A 22027-nucleotide genomic window follows, 5' to 3' on the forward strand; every position below is an offset into this window, starting at 1 on the left:
CAAGGATGGTTTTTACGGCACGAAAAATTCGAATAATTGCCGGGAAAACCCTAAAGACAGCATTTTTCTATAGGATAAAAGTTGACATTGAGATTCAATCGTAATTATAGTTAAATAGTTGAATCCGAGATGGCACGCTGAAGTGCATTAGAGCAATTCTTTATAAAATTAATTTCTTTAAAATAAAATTGTGAATCTTATTGATAGAATTAACCCATACTATGTCTATAACAAGAGAATAAAAGCAAATTACATTTTTATTTAACACTATCGGGACGAAGTCGCGGGCAGAAACTAGTAAATTAATACAATTACATTCTATGATCGGCGCCTCCACCAAAATATTTTGTTGTGATTTGTAATAGAAAATTGAATATAACCGTGTAGAGGTTTGTTGTCGATTATTTTTTTATGTCTAATAAATATTTCTCGACCAAAACTCTACCACTTGTGTGGTATATATGGCGCCACTGTCTGCTTGAGCCCTTGTGATTTGTTAAATGCGACGTGCGTCAATATTTGCACACCCAACGGATGAGTAAATATTTACCGAAATCGCTGGCTTGACCAAATGAAGGCGCACTTGGGGTGCACGAATTAGGTACCGGAAGAATAGACGACACCGGAGGAGGTAAACTAGATGGCGGCTTAATGTCCTTAATGGACATTTCAAGTTGATGATGTTTGATTTCAACTTGACCTTAAAATGCTTGCTTTCAAACTCAGAAAAGAAGAAAGAAAACTTGTAATTACACCGATAAATGTATACAATTTATCAGTTTTTGTCCACTAAGTGGTCTGGAATGAGATTGGTTTTCGATGACGACGCGACCCGCTCGGAAAAGCGCTTTTTAAGTGATGATCTTGGCGCGAGTAACACACTTATCTGTGACCAGGCTGAAAAGTAGCTCTCGCGTTGGCACTGGGCTGAATGCCAAGCGTGTTCCCATCGGGATGACGAAAGAGCACACTTTGCCAGTGACCTAGCCCACAACGCGGGAAAACATGAAATACGGTACAAGAAAAAAAAATACGCACGCAAGCAAAAAATTCTCAGTGTCAATGAAGCAGTAAAGCTTCCGAAACGCGTTTTGCAAACACACTGTATTGCAGCAGAGTTAAAATCTAATAAAACGGTAAAATTACTAATATCCACGCTGTGTGAATGGATGTATGGGATGTGTTTCTCCGTTTCGTCCTGTAATTTCTCATCCTTCGGATTGCGGGACGCGGTGAGTGGTTATTTATTTCGGCGTCGCCTCGTGTTCACAGCGCCGTTTTTATAGATAGAAATCGAATGGATATAGATAGAACGACGCAGTGATCTTGGCGAATTTAATTTGGCACGACACGCATAATAAACGCACAACTTCACCACGAACGTAAGCACAACAAGGACGGGCGTTTCGTCAACCCGAGCGGTGAAAATTTTTTGCCAATTATGTAGTAATCAGCTGGTTATTCAAGAAACATACTTGGAAGCCAAAACAAATTCGACAAATTTTCCATGCTGTGTAATTACTAAGTAGACATTTATTACGCATTTTTAGCATAGGGGAAATTAGGCAATTGGTTGTAAAAATGTTGTGTCATAAAATTGATAAATCCCCATATGGAGAAAGCACCAATTTTTCGTAATTAATCTCCGCATTTTTGCGAATTGCTTTTGGTGTTATAAGTTACACATGCTTCAGCAATTTTTCATCGTTAATGCGCCATCTATCATTTTGTCCTGACTTCTTACACACTGTAACGGAGTAATATTTTGGTCTAATTCTTCAGAATCACTCCAAACTTTATTTTCTATGATTTTCACGTTTAGAGATTTGAAGCTTAACTAAAAATTGAGCGAAAATACGAAAAATTCCATCAATCTTTATTAACTTTTATAACGTCTAAGAATAAAACTAAATGGGAAACAAAATGTTGTATATTTTTATATAAAATACTTCAAATTTTCTTCCTGATGATTAAAGCATTATAAATATAAGAAATGTGAAAAGATAATGCTGCAAGTCCTTTTTTTTATTGCGGTTTTTGCGAGGGGTATAGAATCTTAAATGAGCTTAGCAAAATAAATGGATTTCTTGTAGGTTTTCTCGTTCGTCGAAGGAAAAGAAGCCTTGTAGAATAAGTAGCCAATAAGTATCGACGCAGTGTAAGTCTTAAAAAGATTTCGCAATTTTTATTTCTCATCAAAAGCAATAATTTGTGTTAGTGCATTAAAATGATGCAATTAATGATTATTATGATTGTTTCCGTAGTTGGAAAATTAGATAAGACACATCTATTTAAACACCGTGTTGCTGTGTTGCTGTGCACTTCCATTATTTGTTCTGTTATCTGAAATATGTCGATTACTCGCAACTAACTGCCAAGCACTCGTTGGTGATTGTGTCAGCTATTTCCGTGTCTGCTGCTTATCGAATTGTAAAAATAATTGCCAATCGAAACGGAATTGAAGCAAACGCAAACGCCGAGTACTCGAGTGATTCTGATTTTAATTAATTAGAATTGAAGCGTAATTGCAATCAATGCAGCAGGTGCTTACGCAAACTTGTGCCGTGTCAGTTGAAGGCCGGAAAATTGAAATGGTAGATGTATGTTTTTTTTCACCCACGGATTGAAAAGGTCACATATGCGAGTATTGTGTGTCGAATAGAATTATTGATAGTGTCGAATAACGGATGAGATTGGAAAAGTGTTATATTTCAACAAATATAGACATATTTCATAAACAAAAGTTGAAATATAAAAAAAATATTGTGTTGAATTTTATACCATATTTCAACGATACGTTTTTTAATCAATTATACTGAAAATCATCTAAAAAAGAAATTAAATTTTTGTTTTCTTCAATTACGTATGCGAGTAAATAATTCAAGCACACCGGAATGCACGAAATGCCGTCATAAAGAATGCAACACGCGGAAAATGAAGAATCCCGGAATCCGGTCGTCGTTCAGTGTGGAAAAATGAAAGCGTAGAATGTGCCAGACAATAGCGGAAGAATGCGGTTCAACGCCGAAAGCAGAACAAATGCGTTAAATAAAAATCGGCCTGCAATCAGCACCAATTGAGTGGCAACCGAATGAACTTCTTCAGTGCTGCCACCTATTGGCATATAATTGCGTCAAAACACTACAAGTTATTCGAAACAGTTCTAAGCTTTTGTTTCTTGGAAGCTAGGAAATCGAAATACAAAGTTTTCTGAAATAATTTACCAGCAACGTTCCACGTGTCGTGTTCCTGATTCTGTGATAACGCGCCGGGTGTTGCGCCAGCGCGCATGAATTATTCACTCGTCGAGAGGGCGCGACAAGAGCTCGCAGAGTCGCAGGCGTGCATAATTTATGCGTGCAGACCCATACATTCAACACACTGTGCCACCCCAAAAATAAACAAAACAAGATACGAATAGCAAACTGTCAGGAAGAAGCCAGCAATGCAGAACGTAAAAATAAAAAGCAAATACGTGAAAATTCAACAGAATCAGCAAAAATATACCTAAAATGAATATAAATGATATTTTAAAGTACTGCCATCTATGGACTGTAAGTTTTGATGGTGTAATTTTGTAGGTTAAATGCTAAGAAATTAACTCGATTCAGAAAAGTTCGGAACTTTTCGATGTCATTTCGGAAAGTTGGCGCGGTGTAACCTTTCAAATTAGATTAGCGCCATGGATGGACGTCCGCCATCGCGAGAAATGAGCGCGTCGAAGAAACTCGCAACTATCAGATTACCCATTGCTTCTTGCCACTTTTGGTTCGTTCCTCCATTTCGCTCGACGTCGGGCGCTTGCATTATTCAAGTTTTGCGCAACTTTTCCTGGTCCATAACCCTCTTCACACCGGAAGGAAACGCAAGCCGAGTTCGACTTCTCGACGTGTGTCGATCTTCGAACAAAATGGCGGACTTCAGGTACACGACTGGCAACTGCAAAACTTAATAAAACTTCATCTTCCGTGATACATCAAAAACATCAAGGGTTATATTATCCGGAAAGCTTTCCTTTTGTGTGAAACTTTTATATGTTATCTTGATTTACCGGATAGTTTCTTAGTTTCTTAGAAATCTGATATTTATCATTCGCGGTAAAAGAATATTAACGAGATAAACCTTCACGTTGGATAACATAAATGCGTACCAAGAATTTTATATTTTTCTGCATACGAAGAACTTGTTATGTATTTTTATTGTGTGTTGCTTAGTTACACAAAGTATCAAATGTATAGCCTTTGATAATCTCGATATTCTAACAATAACATAAACATAAAACGAGCCAATTTAAAATGTAAATTTATATATTTAAAAAAACTTGAAAGCATTTTTCTTCGAAAAATTTAATGAAATTTAATCCTTTCAAAAGCAAATTGCGCAGTACTTACAAAGTACCTAGAGTCCTAGAGTCATGCAGTAAAACGCGTTTTAAGCCAAAACGGGACAACATTCCCGGCGTGTAACCCAACGCTGATGCTGTCGGCGGTGGCGTTGTGGCCGCGTCGCGTCGGGTTGTTATTCCATCGTCACCGCGGAGGCGGCGGTAGTTCATCCCGCCTGGGTGCGCCACGTTCCATGGCGGTGTGTCACGTTTACTTGTTGCGCGGCGAACGATACTGCAAAACCCCTGTCGCTACCACTGCCGCCTCGTTACTTCGCACCCCTACACTGCTCACAATAAAGCACAATACATCCCGACACATACTTAAACGCAACCAACGGTAAATTGCTTTTTGTACATGTGTGTATTGGGTGGTCTGCATTAACCAGCGGAAGCTAACTGTTACTTTTTACTGAATGCCAACAACCAGCTTTGCATTCGACATTCAATCATTGTTTTGATCCTTTTCTACCTCCCTGGTGGGTTTTATGAGTATTTAACGATGGACGTTTTACTTCCGCAATTAACCTGACAATTTACGACTGTTTTCCATAGTTCCAAGTGCTTTTTGTAGTATTTTGCAGAGGTTATGTTGACTGAAAAGATTTTTTGCTTTCTTGCGGCGCGCAAAAGACGGGAAAACAATAAAAACGTTCGATTATGGGTCGTTATGAGCGGCGAGGTTTATAGTTACTTTATGCAATCGATTTTAATGCCTTTGCATTAAAGCAAAACGTCGCTTTGCGGAGATTAATGCGTCGTAAATGCGCCAATTAATTTCACTGTACTTCAGGCATGCAACCAAATAAACACCACAAAATAATGATTTAATTCAATTTATATCATTCGTTGATTCATTTAATTGCGCATTATATAATACCACAATTAAAAGTTAATTAAATGCAATTAATCACGGATTTTCGATAACAATATTCGAAATAATTCGAAACAAAACGATTTTATTGATTGTGCACACAATATGCAGCCAAACCGACTTAATCTGGGTCGTGTATGTTTGGTGTAGGCACTATAGATTTAACACAAAGGGAACATAATCAAATATTGACTTATTTGAATAAAACATTATGATGGAAGGGGTGTGCGAGAGATTGAATAATTACTGTTTGAGGAAGTGTGTATTCAATTTAAAGTTTGCTTCACAATTTGCTGCACAGCTCAAAGACACTGAGAGAGCAGAATGAGGATTGAACAGGGAACGATGTAAATACAAGTTTGCTTTTGGAACATTCAATAAAGCTATAGAAATAAAGGAGTTAAGTGAAAATATGTGTATATGTTAACTATAATATAAAAATGAATCGCAAAATCTGTTGGTAAGCGCATAACTCAACAACGACTAGACCAATTTGGCCAATTATTTATTTTAAATGTTCGTTAAAGTCCAAGGATGGTTTTTACGGCAAGAAATATTTGAATAATTGCCAGGAAAACCCTAAAGGCAGCCCTTTTCGATAAGATAAAAGTTGGCATTGAGATTCAATCATAGTTATAGTTAAATAGTTGAATCCGAGATGGCGTGCTGAAGTGCATTATTAGCAATTCTTTATATAATTAATTTCTTTATAATAAAATTGCGAATCTTATTGATAGAATTAACACATACTATGTCTTGAACTAGGGAGTAAAATTAAATTACATTTTTATTATACACTACCGGGACGAAGTCGCGGGCAAAAGCTACTAGTATTTAATAGTTATTTCATATTTGTACGCTTAACATAGCGTGAAACAAGAGTAATTTGTAGTTTATAATGGTTGACAATGGCAAAATGGCGTCACATGTTACAAACAGTAACTATTCCATTTCTGCACCGAAACAAATCAGACTTTTCTCAACTTTAACTTCACCGCCCCATTACTTTTACATTACATTTTCTCCAGTCTGACAATCATTTTGTTTTGTTTGTATTTTCTGTATTTTTTGTTTGTATACGAAATTTTAGTTTGCACGATCCGTAATTTTTTATTGGGGCTTTACCTCTCACAATTTTTGCGCACGTTTGCGGGATTTTGCACGTTTGCTTTTTTGTGCGTTTTCCACTATAAAGCTTTAAACCACGAGGTTTTCGTCTCGTTGAAAACGTGTATTTTTTATATAAAGGTGGCGGTTGAGCTGGGGGGTGGTTATTATATGCATCGGATGCTCCGACGCTTCGCTAATCCTTTGGAAAAGCACGCCGCGCCGCGAAACGTGCCCGATTCAGGGCGCCGACACAATTAAATATTCCGTTTCGCTTCGCTAGACCCTACTCGCCGCAGATCCGCAACCGCCTGTAACATAAACGTTGCTTTCATCCTTTCATCTCAATTTTCGTTGTGTTTACTTTACACACCTATGCTATCACATATAAAACCCACATAAAACCTTACAAAACAAAACGTAAACCACAAAAATGTCATTAGTTTCGTTTAATTTTTACAGTTTCCGACTTTACCCAACAACTTAGTCAGATGTACGAACAACACGCGGCAGAATTACAACATCTTGTTGCGAATTTCCGCAAGCGTAATGGTGAATTACGAAAGGAAAGGTAGGCAACCCAAACTATCTCATGTAATATTTACAGTTAGTGATTGTGTTTTTTTCTGTTTGTTATTTATGTAGACCGGCTTGTGCCAGTTCAATCTTTCACACTTGGGAGACTCTCCTGCAAGAGGTTGAGATTGATTCGCAGGCGCTCGGTGACATCGCGTCCATCTTGGGTCGTCAAGTGTCTCGGCCCTTGTTGGAAAAGTCATTCTACCGCAAGATTCAATCCCGCAAGGTGTTCACGCATCGCGAGAGCTACGAGACGATCATTGCCAAGACCGAAGAGAAACTTGTCAAAGTGAGTAATACAGTAACAAAGTAAGAAAGTTAACGAAGTAAATAACCTCAACCAATGATTAATTTAATTCTTTATCATTTTACCATGGAAATATTATAATATTGTGCAATTTAAATTGCAGTGTCGGCAGGAATACAAAAACGCATACGTCATGTACTTATCATCTCCGTCGACTGAAACGCTGAGTGGTTATTTTAACAGCCACAACGCTTACGTCCAACAATTGCATGCGACGAATGGAATGCTTGATGAATACGGCAAGGAAACACTACCGCAATTATTACAGGTCAGTAAAATATAAAAATTAATTCTATAATATAAAAATAAATCGCAAAATCTGTTGGTAAGCGCATAACTCAACAACGCCTCGACCAATTTAGCCAATTCTTTTTTTTAAGTGTTTGTTAAAGTCCAAGGATAGTTTTTACGGCAAGAAAAATTTGAATAATTGCCGGGAAAACCCCCCATTGAGATTCAATCATAGTTGTAGTTAAATAGCTGAATCCGAGATGGCGCGCTGAAGTGCATTAATAGCAATTCTTTATATAACTAATTTCTTTAAAATAAAATTGCAAATTTTATTGATAGAATTGACATTTTTATAAATCTCTACCGGGACGACGAAAATATTGCTAAAAATATATAAAAACGCCTTTTAGATTTACTTAAATATATTCTGGCAGAAACATATTTACATTTTATGCACTTAGGTTGTATTTTCTAGTAATTCATCAGTCATACCTCAAAAACTCTTTTCACGAACTCATCTCTCAAAAGAAAAATAAAACTCGCATAAAATATGGCAGCATCTTACAGCGCGGCAGTTGAAGTTGATATTAAACTTGTTTTTTCTTCTTGTAAGTCGTCTTCAGCTGGCATAAAGATTTTCCATGCGGTCGCTTCTGTTCTGATGTTTTTATATCGTCGTGCAGCGCGTTTTTATTTACACGCTCATCTTCATGCAGACTTTTCAATTCAATATTTTACGTTGGCATTTCAACGAGTGCGCCGCGACAAGCGCACGAGTCGTACAAAGACATGAAAAGTTTTATCGGAAGGTGGATCATAAAATAAATTGCAAAACTCATGAAAATCAGCGATGTGATTTACAAGCAGCATGTTCAATACAAATAAGTCTCAAATAAATTAAACATATTTACGAATCATATTATTTAACATCTTGTTTGGATTTATATATTTTTTTATTTTTAAAGTAAATAAATGTTTTTAAGTACAGAAAATCAATTACTTTTAAAAAGAATTTCAGTAGTAGTAAGTTTTTAAAGTCAATTTGTTTAGAAATATATAGGTTTTCAATTTACAAAACAACTTTACAGAGTATTGCATTACGCTACGAAAGGAAATAAAAAGAAAACTTCCTGCATCGGACCGAAAGCAATATGATCACTCCGTGAGCGTTTAGTTTGCTCATTTCCGCCAGGCGCGGATGTTAAATTACTTGCCAGATGAAAATACTAGATAAATATCATCAATGTAAGATAATTTAATTTTCACTGCAAAATTACTTCTTTAATCTAATTTTTAAACAATTTCATTTCAATTTCACAAATTATTCGTTTTTTTTTACTTCCAATTTTAAAACGTGGTACTTTAAACACGAACGGCCCAAGTTGTGGCTAAAGTACTTTAGTAACGAGCTTTAGTCACGGGGTAGAGCTTGCGCCTGCGCATTTGCCTTCGGAGCAGCACAACACCATATGAAATTTCATTCGTCGTCAGTAAGTGTCCGGCGCGGGACACGGCATTTACAACCTTTCATTTCTCGGTAGTGTGCGAGCGAATTTCAAACATTTACAATACAAAAGTTTAAATAGAAATACCCTAACGTAGAAATAGAGTAGAAGTAAACAAAATAGCGTAAGCATCACGTGGCTAAACGTTGTTAAACACGACAAAAACTCCTGTTTAGCCACTTGTTACTTAATATGCTATTATTCCCCCATTTACGTTCTATGCCATACCCAAAATATCAGGTTTGTAGTCTGTACTCAGGTTGGACATTATTGATGATCTTGTTTACTTTCGCCTTTTTTGGCTCCGAGCGCAATTAATAAATACATCACGCATCCTGATCGGCAAACACATAAAAAACAAAACGACATATGAACGAGTGCTTCTACATTATATCCACATCAGTTGTGAACCGACGTTTTTACTATAGCGATAATCGCTCGTTTATAACCGACGAGTGGCGGCCATATTTGATTAGTGTTGACGCACACTACACGTCTACACATCGTAATCCGCTCGTGGGAAACTGTACAACTTGCAGAGTGAAAAACTTGAGCTAGGCATTAACATCGTTATTCACTTGTTGCTTGTTTGTAATCGCACCCATTGTTACAGTTGAAGAAACTTTTAGAGCAATGCTAACAAGAAATTGGTTATTCTCGTAAATCGTCTATTATCTACTTAGGATATCGTTTTTCTTCCATGTAGACAACTTGTGGACTATCTAAATGTTTGTAATAAAAACTTTGTTTAAATGCAGTAAAATTATCTTAGTGAATTTAGAGCCGATTAGGGAATGAAACTACCAGCGATAAATAACACTTTTGCTAGTTTTGGCATTAATGCCGTCTAGACAGCAATGCCCGACGAAAGCAGCAAGGATAACGCGATTAACGCTCTACGCAGTTAGCTGCGAGTGCTTAATCAGCATAAATAAATTTTAATTAGTCTAGAATTACAAATTATACAATAATTTAATATTTATCAATTTAAAATATTTTAAAATATCCAAAGAACATGGTGTTATATGAGAATTTATTTTCGTGACTTGTTAATTTCAATGTTGTTTTTGTTGCTTGTTGTTGTTTGCATATTGGTAATTCGATAATAAGTTCTTCAGCTGTTAGCAAGTTTTCGAACGAGGCTGGAATAAACAAAAACGCCACAGCATGCATGCAAAACCGAAGAGTTTACCCGTTCGTCGGCGAAAATTTAATCTCGCAGCAAGAGACTAATAACATCGCGTTATTACTCACACTTATTAATGCTTTAATGAAAAATAACAAAATAACAAGACGTCTTAAAATGCTAAAACCATTAAAAACACATTAGCTACACAAAATTAATTCAAAACAAGACTAGCTTAAAATTAATTATGTTATTTCACTACAGATGGCGCTAGTTTGACATGTTTTGTTTTAAATACACCGTTTTTAAGGTTATATGAAGTTTGTCGGTGGCCAGCTCTTGTTCTGGTTATTTGCCTTCGTATAATCATAAGTTATTGCGTTTTGGGTGAGTTGACGAAGGGATCCAGCCGAAAAGGACGGCTTGAGCCGACGGCGGCTCAGGATTGCTGTGGCGTTGAGAGTGGCTGCTTAATATTAATTAAGGGACACCCGGGTCGCGCTCCTACATATATACCCTCACCCCTCGACTCTTCAGAGGTGATTTTAGAAGGATATGTAATGCGATAACATACTAGCTTACCAGCACAACATTGTAGGAAATATTAAAAGCTATTATTGGAGGTTAGACAGTTTACTTCACAACAACAATTTTTTTTACTTTGGTTTATCGCTTGTCACCGGTTTTTTATCGCACTCGGTGCGCAGATTAGAATCCTGCAATCCGATTGAGGGTGATTTTGATGGATCGATGATCGGATCGTGTTCGCAGCGACTGATTGATGTTCGCTATGTTGTGCACGTGTGTGACGCTGATGCACTCGGAGCGCCACTCGAAAATTATCTGTCAATCGCGAGCGTCAAAGCATCGAGTGAGCTATCCGCTTGGTGACCAAAGAGAAAACAAAAACGAAACGTCAGCGCCAATTCAATTAAGTTCTTTGACAATTGATGGCGCCACTTACAAACAAAACCAATAAAACACTGCCCGACATAAAAGGAACCGTATACGTGCGTATAAAGATTTAGAATAATATGTATGACATGTAAAGTGGGGAATAGATTATGTGTTAAGTGGGGAAAGTTGTAAAGGTTTTTAATTGCGTTCTATATCCTTGAAAAACGATCTTTTGAGCGTGAAAATATGCACGCTCATACTATATGCGCTCTAGGGTGGTGAAAAGGAATGTTGTAGTCGGGTCGATATCATATTTAGTTCGCTTTCGTGAGCTCGCAACGTCAGCGATGATGATGAATAAATATTTCGCTTCGTGCCTTACATACGCAAATTAAAATTCAACACTGAAGTCAAGGTTATGACACAAGTGCTGCCCTCTAAAGATGACAAGAACAGAAAACACTTGAATGCAACCAACATAGCACAAATACAAACCGCAAACTATTCAAAATTAGTAGATAATAATAAATCTAATTAAATTTCCCGATGCAGTGCACATTTTTATTGTTATTTTAGTGGTGATCCTTGACATTGACTTTTGTGCTGGTTAAGAGTCCTTAAGTGTGCTTTGTATTGCAGGAACTCGAGGAGATCTACACTGATCTGTGTGCGACCCTCACCGAATCCGTGATTCAAGGTGCCGAAGTTGTCGCAGCAAGGGTAAGTTTTTTTTTATTCGGGGGATTTCTTTTGGTAATTAATTGTATAAAAACTTTTAATTGGATAAAAATCTTTAAATCCTGAGCAAACTTGAAATAATTTACAATTCGTAGAGAATTCATAGAATTTCTTATTCCACGGACAATTCCAACTTGTGTAAGTGGGTTATGAGAGCGGAACTTCCGGCAAGAATTGTTCGAGTCCTTGAAACTAGCGTTGAGTGCTTTTCACGCCAAAGATGCAATTTGGGAGCAATTGTCTAGCACTTTGTTACACTTTACAATTATTTCTACACTTTGATTTTTCCTTTATATTTAAACAAAACATGAGATTAAGTTTTTTGCGAATCACGTAACAAGTGTTAAGAATCGCTAAGACTTTTAATGAACTTGCGAGGCGACATCCACGTCGTTCATCGTCGTCAGAAGCAAACAAAAACAAACTTTTCAATTAAACTTACTTTGTTCCGACTGCATCCTTTTTCATCTTAAATTCTACGTCTCTTCATTTCCGCTAATTGCTTGGCGTTAAATATTCTCCAGTAGTCCTGTTCGTCCGAGTCTTTTATAAAGTGTACTTTAACAGGTTTAAAATTAAAAAAGAAGTAAATTAATTTGCGGTGCTTAATTAATGTGATTTTGCTTTAGGCTATGGAACAAAATCGTCGATACGAAGGTTTAATTTCACAATGTAAGGCCGCAAATGGTACAAGCGACTTGGTACATCTTGCAAGAGCCCTTCCTGTACCTCAAGGTCGTGCCCCACCCTTGAAACGTCTCTTTGTACCGCCTCAACCGCCCCCACAGCCACAGGAAGGCGATGGTGAAGATGGACCAATCATTTCGAACGTAATAATTAAAATTTTATTATAAATAATTTGTTTTTGTAAAATAATTACTTCACAGGAAAATATTCCACCTCCATTGAAAGACGAGCTGGTGATAGACCGCCTCTCTGCCGTCCAGGTGCGTCCCTCACATGACGCCCTCCGAAAAGAAGCCGTCGATCTAGACCTCCAAATCAGACAAATCAACGACGCGCTGGAAACGCTCATTCGTCTACAACAACGCTCCGTGGAAGCGCAACTTTTCAACAAGGCCAACGAAATTCAGGAAGACATCAGTATGAAACGATTTGATCTTAGAGTAGCACAACTCCACCTCAGCGCAATTCATGCCCAGGTGAGTAATGTACACATTTTTATTCATAGCGCATCCTATGCCATTTTAAGGATTTAGAGTAGCTTAAAGTTTAAATAGGCGGTACTTAAACTTTAATGAAAATTTATTACCGAGGCCTATAAACGAAAATGTTGAGTAATAGTTGGTACGTGCGCTCGTACTGAATTACCTTACTGAATGTCCTCTTTTCTCATTCTGCGGCGCTTGAGTACTTTAATCACTTTCGTACCCGTTGCGCAATCTACCGGCGTGTAGTGAAAGTCTCTTTTGGTGTTGCTTCCTCTTGTGTCTTTTTTGAGCAATGCGCATCGCATCTTCCCTCGTGCGCATGATGTCCTGGAGGCGGTAGAACGTCGATAATTTTTGACCTACCCCAGGACACTGCGCGCTCTCCATCGTCAGTGCGGCACCCCGCTCGTCGCTCGCCGAACGTCGTTTAACCCACATATTTTCGCTCTCCCGCTCAGCTTTGGCACACTTTTCGCACGCGTTTCCGCATTGTGAGAAAAATTCTTCGTTTTGTGATCGTGAATGTACAAAGTGCTTTAATCCGCCAAGGAAACGTGTCTGTGATTCGATATCAATCGGGTAATTAGTCACAATAAATTAAAGTAACACATTGTGATTAAAACTGTTGAGAACGTTGACATTTGTTAAAGAATTGCAAAGTTTAATCCTGTTAAAACAAAGAGTAATACCAATTTATAATTGTTAATAGAGTACGAAACATATCTAGTTTTTCATATCCGGCTTGTCGTTGACCGCAAGTAATCAATTAATCCTCAATAGCTAATTAAATTAGCTAGATAAAAGTAATTCTCGGCGCGGTTTCGTGTAACTATCAATCGTTAAATGGGGTGGGTGAGTCTCCGCACTCATTTGGTAAGCAAAAACAATTGTTTTCAATGTCAACACACATGTTGTGTACTGTTTGATGTTTAATGTCTCTTCTTTTCTTATAGTAAAATAATAATACAAACAAAAAGACAAAAAGTAAAAAAAAAGTTAGCATATAAAAAGATCGTGTTACACGTTGCGAGCGTATTCAATTTCTCCCTCGCGTGACGTCAGTAGGTTCTTCGCCCTTTTCTTCACAACGCCACGCACGTAATCTATCAAAATGTATCGAGTAATCGTTAAAAAGAAGGTATGCAACCGAACTGACAATTTCCACCTACTCAACAACAAACCAACCTCCATTAGCGCGCACATGTTCGTCATTAGTCACATTCTGCCTCCCCCTTAATGTACCTTTTTGTGGTTACTATGTGAGTTAGAGCTAGAAATAAAGATAAATTGCGTCGTTACATTAACCGTAATGAAACATTATTGCGTTATTAGTTCGGTATGTGTAGGTAACCTTTTGAGTAATAACACCAAACAGTTGACCTTCAAATAGCGCCCTCTAGTGAGTAGAACATAATATTTTATGTTTCTCTCAAGTTTTTGATTTGATTTATGTTAGATTCTAGATATAAATAGAATACTTTTACAAGGGTAAAATTGATTTTTGTGTTTTTCGCTTAGTTTAACACGAATTTATCTTTTTTCTCTTGTGACGTGAGTTTGTTTTCGTTATCGCAAACTTTGAACGTTCGAGCCATTCGTCTTGATTTCATTCTGTTTTCCCGCAGCTTCCCAGGACGAATATAAATGGAAAAGGCAATTTTCCCTTTTGCACGATCCCTTTGGGAGTGAAAGCAAATCAAATTCGTATCCTGTCATTCTCCGAACGAGTTATCTCAGTTATAACATTCCGAAATCAAAATGAAGCATTGATTAGTTTTTGTGGCTGACGTCGTTGGCAGAAATTTAAATATGTTTTTGGATTTGAATCAATTTTCATTATATTTCTCGTTTTGTGAAACAATTAAACTTTAACGAGCGCAATATTTTCGTTCTATTTCAGGCAACAAAAGCGCGCTTGTTAGTCATTCCATAAATTAATTATGTATATCTCGTTTTTCGCCCTCGCTGTCCGTATCATGAATTTTCAATGACACAATTTTCGATGCTCGCGCGCCTCACATAATTCCACATACACACGACTACTATCGCATTCTAACCCTATTTACTCTGTATTCACATTGGGTCTGAGCATCTATCAACATTATTTCGGCGTTTTGGACTGTTCTATTATTGGTATTGATTTGCCACTTCCAATTCCAATTTACATTTCACCCAACAATTTCCCCGAACGTCCGGCGGTGCGGTCTATGAGGATTTTGTGGATTACAACTCGGGAAGGGACGAATTAATGTCGTGTCCGATTGAGGTGACAGGCGCCTCCACCAATAATCCAACATAAATTTATTGGTGGCAGCTAAATTTAGAATTTTTGACAATTTTGACATGTAGCTGAATGTAAACATACTGTATGTTTTTGAAACTAGCGCAGACGTGATTTGCAAATCCGAATATCTATTGTGCGGTTTAGTGATTGTCATTTGCATGCAATGTTGACGCTGTTGTCCTATTTTCAAGTCTAAAAATATCCCTGGAAACCGCAAGCGAATTAGCAACCCAGTCATCCATCTCTTCACCTGCATATAATCGCATTTGAAACTAACTAAGTGAATTTGATTTTTCTCTCTCTATAAATTCGCGGTCGGCCTGCAGAAAGAGCTCTTCTCGAACAAGTTAGACAACGCGTCAGGTGCGGGAGGCGGCGGTGATTCGGGTCGTGAACGCAAGATGTCCAACGCATCCCAAGGCAGTATGAAAACCAAGTGGTTAAAGGCTTTTAAAAGCCTCAAAACACCACCACCGGAGGCAGACAAGTAAGTTACCGCAAAATATTACTAATAATGCATAAAATTCATTAAATATTGATCATTAATCATTTCTTTTGATCGAATTCTTTAGGTTTATTTAATGATGCGTGTGTTTTATGCCATTAACCACACGAATTTAATTGATTTTGTCTCTTGTTTTTCTCTCACTCTCCACGTACGATTACGTTTTACCGCCAAACATGTCGCCATCTATGTGTTCAAACCTCAACCTCAAACGTCAATAAAGAAAAAACCAAATGTACCACGCTGTATCGACGATCATACAGATGAGGTATGCGCATCCGTTGTTCCGACTAAATAATCTTGTGCAAGCAAATATACCAAGTACCGTAAGATGTAATGAGAGTGCGAGCTCCTCCTCACGCCACCCCTTTCACACCAACAATGACACCACCCACAATAGCTCCGCCCACGCGATGGGACGCGACGCAATATCGATTGTTCTCGTTTTGTTGACGCTTTCATGTTGTCCCTCACACTCTCTTTCAATCTACTCTATTCAATTCTATTCTATAACTATGTGATTTTCCTATTCTCTGCTCTCTATCTCTCTTGAAACGACAGTGCTAGACAGTCGCTTGCTTGCACCGTGCGGACTTGCAATAACTGTAAACGTGTGGATCGTGTGATCGAGACTTTTTGATGGACTCTACTCTTCTCTGGATTTAGGCAACCAAACATACCTTTCACATCATATGCAGATGTTTGAAACGTGTGTTTGTTACGTTTTAGTCGCTATAGTAACAAATTAGTGACTTGAATAGCGCACAAAATTTACAAATCATACACCGCCATCTTGTTTTCATACAACACTCATCATGTTATTTAAGTTGAGCACGAGAACAATGTTTATTTGTCGCTTCATATATGTGTCGTAATCACAACGTCATTGTCTTACCAACAGCATATTCTAGCATTACGTGTTGATCTTGTACTGATGAGCACACTTGACTATAGTCTCGGCACGTTGTCTCTTTGGCGTACTGTCTGAACTTGTGAACTTGCTAGTGTTGTCGCTAGTGTCGCTAGTGCGAGGCGTGTCCTCCACCGAATGTGGGCATGTAGCTCGTGGGCGTGGCCAACAAAACAACTTACCTCCGAATTTGGAGCAAATTTTAATTTTTGTTTGGAATAAAATAGGAAAAATGGTTCGGCAGCTACCAAAGAACTTCTCAAAGGAGATCCAGATGCGCATAACTTCCAAGAGTACACCTACAAGAAAATCACACCGTGTGATGTCTGCTCACAAGTTTTAAGAGGTTAGACTTTTAAATTTTAAATATTTTTTATTATTAATTTTTTTGGTAATTTTAAAGGTCACACTAAACAAGGGTTAAAGTGTCGTATCTGTAAATTGAACGTGCATCTCGATTGTCAAGACAAAGCTAATAAGTGCACCGCAAAGGCCCGCCTTCTACGAAGACAAAAATCCACCTCCGAGATTGAAACAAAAGCGATTGAACCATCTTCCGTCGAAGAAGAGAGTGAGTTTTTTTCCTTTTAAAACATTTCAATCTCATGATTCAATCTTAAGTTAGCGATGAAAACAATTTTGAACACTTTGTATATAAAACTTAATAGGTTATTTTGATGACACATATTCGGGCATGCCGACAATCAATCGCCAGCTGTCAATACGCGATTCAAGCCGCTCCCCGCAGCCATCGTCGCAACAATTGCCCGCCAACTTTATGCCCAACTCGATAGGTAGACAACACGCGCATCACGGCGACACACATCAATCAAATCTAACCAAACATAATAATCTCAATAATATCCATCATTATCTGCTTTCTAAGTTATGAAAACGTCCGTTTTATTGTTTCGTTGTTGATTTTGTTGTGGTTTGCATCCAATAACCGGAAATCAATGTGTTTGTTGCATCCGCTTGTGCCGCCATTTTGCGAAACAGAAGCGTCCGAGGTGGACCTCATCTATCAGGTGCTCAAGCAGGCCGGCGAGATATCTAGCAACAAGACACCACCACAATCGCAACAGGGTCACCCATCGATGATGCAGCAGGTGGCGGCAAGTAGTGGTGCCACGCCCACCGTCGGCATCCAATTGGAGCGCGGCGCAACGCCATCTTCATCAGGGCAGAATCTTAATAGGTTGGGTTTGCGTCCGCCTAGTGCGGCCCCACGCCAAACTGGCTCAAGCCTGTGCGTCGTTAATCCTGCTCCTTGCTCAACCAGCTCAGGTTTGTCCCTTATCAAACCTTTTAAACAATATTTACTTATGGAGAAACCCCATTTTAATTTTTTAATTTTCTGAAGAAGATTCAAAGCGATAGGAGTAGCATTTTTGAGCGCATGTTTATTCGTGCCTTTCTTTTCAAAACCACGCCCCTTATTCTCTCACTCCCTGATATTTTCCGCCCCGAAAACAACAGAAGGAAATTAAAACTTTTCGAATTTGCTCAAACGAACGCAAAAGTTAACACGAATCATGTAATATATTGACGCTGTCATTTTTAGCTTTCCACAGGGCTTTCTCTTTGCAGTGGGCGTGGCTTTTCAACTGGGCGTGTGACAAAAGCGTGTGTAGTGTTGCTAGTGACTGTGCGCATTACAGAATTTTACTGATTGTGATTGTGGTTGGTTAGATCGTAGGACGTCGCAAGGGCAAGGCCAGTCCGCTGCGGCTCCGCCCACAGGCGCCGAGGGCACGTCGATGCGGCGCAGGATTTTCGCCGGAATGAAAAGTCTCACCGGGTTCGGATCGAGGTCGAGACGCGGATCGCCCGGCCATCGTTCCATCTCTCTGCCCGAAAGTACGCGCCGCCAAACGCTCACACTTTTATTTTTGGTTGATTTTTAAACGAAACACGCCTACAAGTATAAAATAACAACAAAACAATTGATATTAATATCTTGTTTTGTTGTTTTTTGTACTTATGATTTGTTTTGCTGTCATTCTGTCAGTTTAGTGTACATAACCCCCATTATTACACATCTCTTCATGTTCTTTGTACTTTCATGTTCATGTTAATATTGGCTAACGATTTCCCCTGTGTCTGATGCGGATGTCGTTGATGTCTAGCTGTCCCCGCCCCCATTTGATTGGCTTAACTCCACCCAATTTATTTTAATTCGTATGGACCTGCATTTCGATGTCAATTCCGTGATGCCAATCCCAATGTGTATAACTGCTTGCATACCATTTATATATCTACTCGTCATTTCATGTCTTTCGTTTGTCATTTGTTTTTGATTTTTGGCAACGCTGCGAATATAACTGCTGACATCTACACACGCGTGTATAAACATAACCAAGTAAATTGGCTTCCATCATCGTAGCGTTTTGGAGTAGTTTTTGAACAGTATTCTCGATTGCTCCTTTGAAAACCAAGCCAAACCTATTTTTGAGTGGATTTTTTAAAATATCTTTTGTGTTTTTGATATTTTTTGTTCTCCTGATACAAAAAATGGATACCAAACATCAGAGAGATGGAGCGAAAGTCATTTTTATTTATTTGACATTTTGACTCTTTTTGACATTTTTGATTATATTTTGACAGTTGTTTCACTAACGCGTGGTTTGCAGTGGCTTTCTCTGACCAACCAAAAGCAGCCAATCAAAAAATGACCCAATTTCTTGTTATTTGCGACGTTTAGAGAGGAAATCGACGGACGCGTCAGGCACACGACCATTCGGCCAGCCGCTCATCCTCAGTCCCGAGTGCGAGAATGGCAACGGTGTGACCACAGGCGGCGGAGGTGGTAGTGGTGGAGCAACAGGGGGCAGCGATAGTGAAACTTTCCTGACGCCGCCCTCAACGCCCACCACACATCCGCCTCCGTCGCCGTCGCCCTCTAAGGGGGCACGTGCCACGCCCACCAAAAAGCAGTCGGCCGCCAGCAGCGCCAACGGTGCCAGCAAGTCCAACAAAAAACACTGAAGCTCAATTATTCTCTCGATAAACTTTCCAACGAACAAAGCAAAGAATTAAGCCACACTGTATTGCTCCGTGTAATCAACGAAAGCGTTTGTTTGTTCCTCATTTTACCTATACGTTTATTCGTTTTTAATTTTCGTTTCACGTTATTTACCTACTTGTACGAGTACCGTTTATAATTTGTTGTTAATCGATGATTGTTGTTATATATATGATGAAGGGAAATATACCTATAAAGTTACTCTTAGTTTCACATTTGACAACATCCAGCTGTCAAATAACAATATTCAAGGTTATATTTTTATATTTTTGAATTTTTTTATACTATTTTGTTTATTTTAACGCGCATATCAAGCGAAAAGTTTTAATGGCCGTAAAACCTAGTATCCTCCACCGAGCACAACTCACGCAACCCTTAAATTAACCCTTAAACATAACATTAAATTCCCATAAACCAACAAGCTCAGAATGACTGACATTCTCACAATGTGCTTTCAAATCAATAGATGGCGTTAGTTGATTTAGTGCTTTTCATCAATAGATGACGCTACTTAAAAAGCTTTTTGATTAGGACGTAGATTATCATCTAGATTCTAGATTAGCAATTAAACATTAGAAATATGTATACAAAATTGATAGGTTTAATTAACTTTAGTTTAGTTTAGTTTTTAGTTGAAAAAGGGGCTCTGATCAAACAAGAATACTATGTGTTGTTGTTTTCTGTTTCTGTTTGGTTTTGTGTGCGTGGCCGACGATTAGGGATGAGAAGCATGAGGAACTCGTCGAGCGCTGGCAATTTTAAAACCGAAACGGGACAAACACACAATCATTATGTCGGTCTGTACTAAGCGTTTTGGGTTTTTCGATTTTCGTTTTGCATAAGCTACCAACAAATTATTATACCTACCAAATAGTTTTTTTTATCCGCGTACAGTAGTTAGAAGTAAACAACTAGCACCAGAAATAATTGTGGTTACAGTTTGACTTATATTATCAATTAGTTAGTTTGTTTTTCTTTCTAAGAGTTGAAAATGCAACAACACTCACCCGTAAAAAAATGACTTGTCTATCGACCGTTCAGAGCAAAGTAGAATAATTTTTTGCAGGCAGTAGAATGTTTTTCTTCTGTTTGTTTCTCTAAAACTTTTTTCTTCAAATTTCTTCAAACGTTAAGCACTGACTTTTGTTATCTAGAATATTTCTGATGTTTCTGATGTTCTGTCAAGTGTTTTGTGATCTTGAGCATGCGCTTGTGAAGTACAAATACACAAAATGTTAGCTGTGTCGATACGACATCCTTCCGTGCAGTTGTGATTAACATGGCGGCCATTTTATAGCACCGCACTCGCCGCGCCGCCAGAAGTTGAATCTGCGCATGAAGTCACTCTCTCTGGATTCTCCTGAAAGCACCGAGCACGTGCAACGTCGTCAGCATCGTGGTGCCGCTGCCACCAGTGACCCTCATTCCAATCAGGGATCTTCATCCAGGATACAATGTTAGTCAACTTCTACATTAACTCTTAATTCTTATATTCACTTAATTTACTATTCTTCTTTCTTTGATAAGCACGTTTGAACAATTTTTGAATAATACATAGAGAAGAGGTTAGAAATTTTGGTGAAGAAGTTTTGTTTCATACTTCTGTTGTTGTATCTTGTGGTCTCGTGCATGTTTTTCTCTATCTCTCTCTGTTTGGCGCACCCAGTGTCGCAGGTCGGCCATCTTGGTGCGCTGCGACTGGCCCACCATTGCCATCAGGTCCAAGTAGCATCCAACGCAAGCGAGTCAATTAACTCAAGTACGCACTCTGGAAGTAGTGTATTACGCTCATTTTCCTTTTTCATTACTGTTGTCTGGTAACAGAATAATTATTCTATTATATTCAAGTTGTGCATGCTTGTTTCGGGACGAGGTGATGATGCGCATGTTAATTGTGTTGAGTTTCTTTGACACGGTGTATTAATGGCGAATGTTGCAGCGCCCTCTAGCCCAGTCCACAATCGTCGTTTGCTATCCGCGAAAAACATTCGCATGTCCTCTGTGGAGCTACCGGATGATAATGAGAAATCTCCAAGTTCCGCTAGTACTTCACCATGTCCCAGCCCAGTTGGTGGAAAGGTAAGAAGTGGTTTTGTAATGGTTAGAGTTATTTAGATGGTTGTTTTGTTTAGCATAAGCCACATCGTCTCCTCCCAACGAATTTATATGTGGTGTTGTACAACTTTAAGTCAAGACATCAAGATGAGTTGGATTTGAAAGCAGGATACAAGGTCACAGTCATTGACACCTCTGATCCTGATTGGTGGAAGGGTAAATGTTTGGGACGCGTTGGTTACTTTCCGAGCAAGTATTGCTCAAAACTCTCACCAGGTGAAAAACCCCTACAGGTAAATATAAATATCCTACCATAAAACTTAAATTA

General features: G+C 38.5%; 1 protein-coding gene across 7 annotated transcripts in view; it reads left to right on the forward strand.

The window, feature by feature from the left end:
- The window catches only part of Stacl (SH3 and cysteine-rich domain-containing protein), a 35633-nt gene that overhangs the window by 11268 nt on the left and 2338 nt on the right, over positions 1–22027 (forward strand). The window contains exons 4-19 of one of the 7 annotated variants that reach the window (XM_065299595.1): positions 6828–6936; positions 7011–7233; positions 7355–7519; positions 11650–11730; positions 12378–12578; positions 12636–12911; positions 15531–15691; positions 15933–15977; positions 16847–16965; positions 17023–17190; positions 17619–17906; positions 20364–20441; positions 20942–21100; positions 21311–21403; positions 21584–21723; positions 21777–21992. In XM_065299595.1, coding sequence (XP_065155667.1) covers positions 6828–6936; positions 7011–7233; positions 7355–7519; positions 11650–11730; positions 12378–12578; positions 12636–12911; positions 15531–15691; positions 15933–15977; positions 16847–16965; positions 17023–17190; positions 17619–17906; positions 20364–20441; positions 20942–21100; positions 21311–21403; positions 21584–21723; positions 21777–21992 — 2522 coding nt within the window. Of the gene's footprint in view, positions 1–6827; positions 6937–7010; positions 7234–7354; positions 7520–11649; positions 11731–12377; positions 12579–12635; positions 12912–15530; positions 15692–15932; positions 15978–16846; positions 16966–17022; positions 17191–17287; positions 17414–17618; positions 17907–18311; positions 18480–19323; positions 19846–20363; positions 20442–20941; positions 21101–21310; positions 21404–21583; positions 21724–21776; positions 21993–22027 lie in introns of those variants that run through there. The other 6 variants (XM_065299597.1, XM_065299600.1, XM_065299596.1 and 3 more) reach the window with 6 other exon arrangements.

Source organism: Atheta coriaria, unplaced genomic scaffold (assembly GCF_025399875.1).
Source record: "Atheta coriaria isolate IRGN ID8LTWV9N9 unplaced genomic scaffold, Caltech_Dcor_3.1 hic_scaffold_3_pilon, whole genome shotgun sequence".
NCBI classification, from domain to species: domain Eukaryota; kingdom Metazoa; phylum Arthropoda; class Insecta; order Coleoptera; family Staphylinidae; genus Dalotia; species Dalotia coriaria.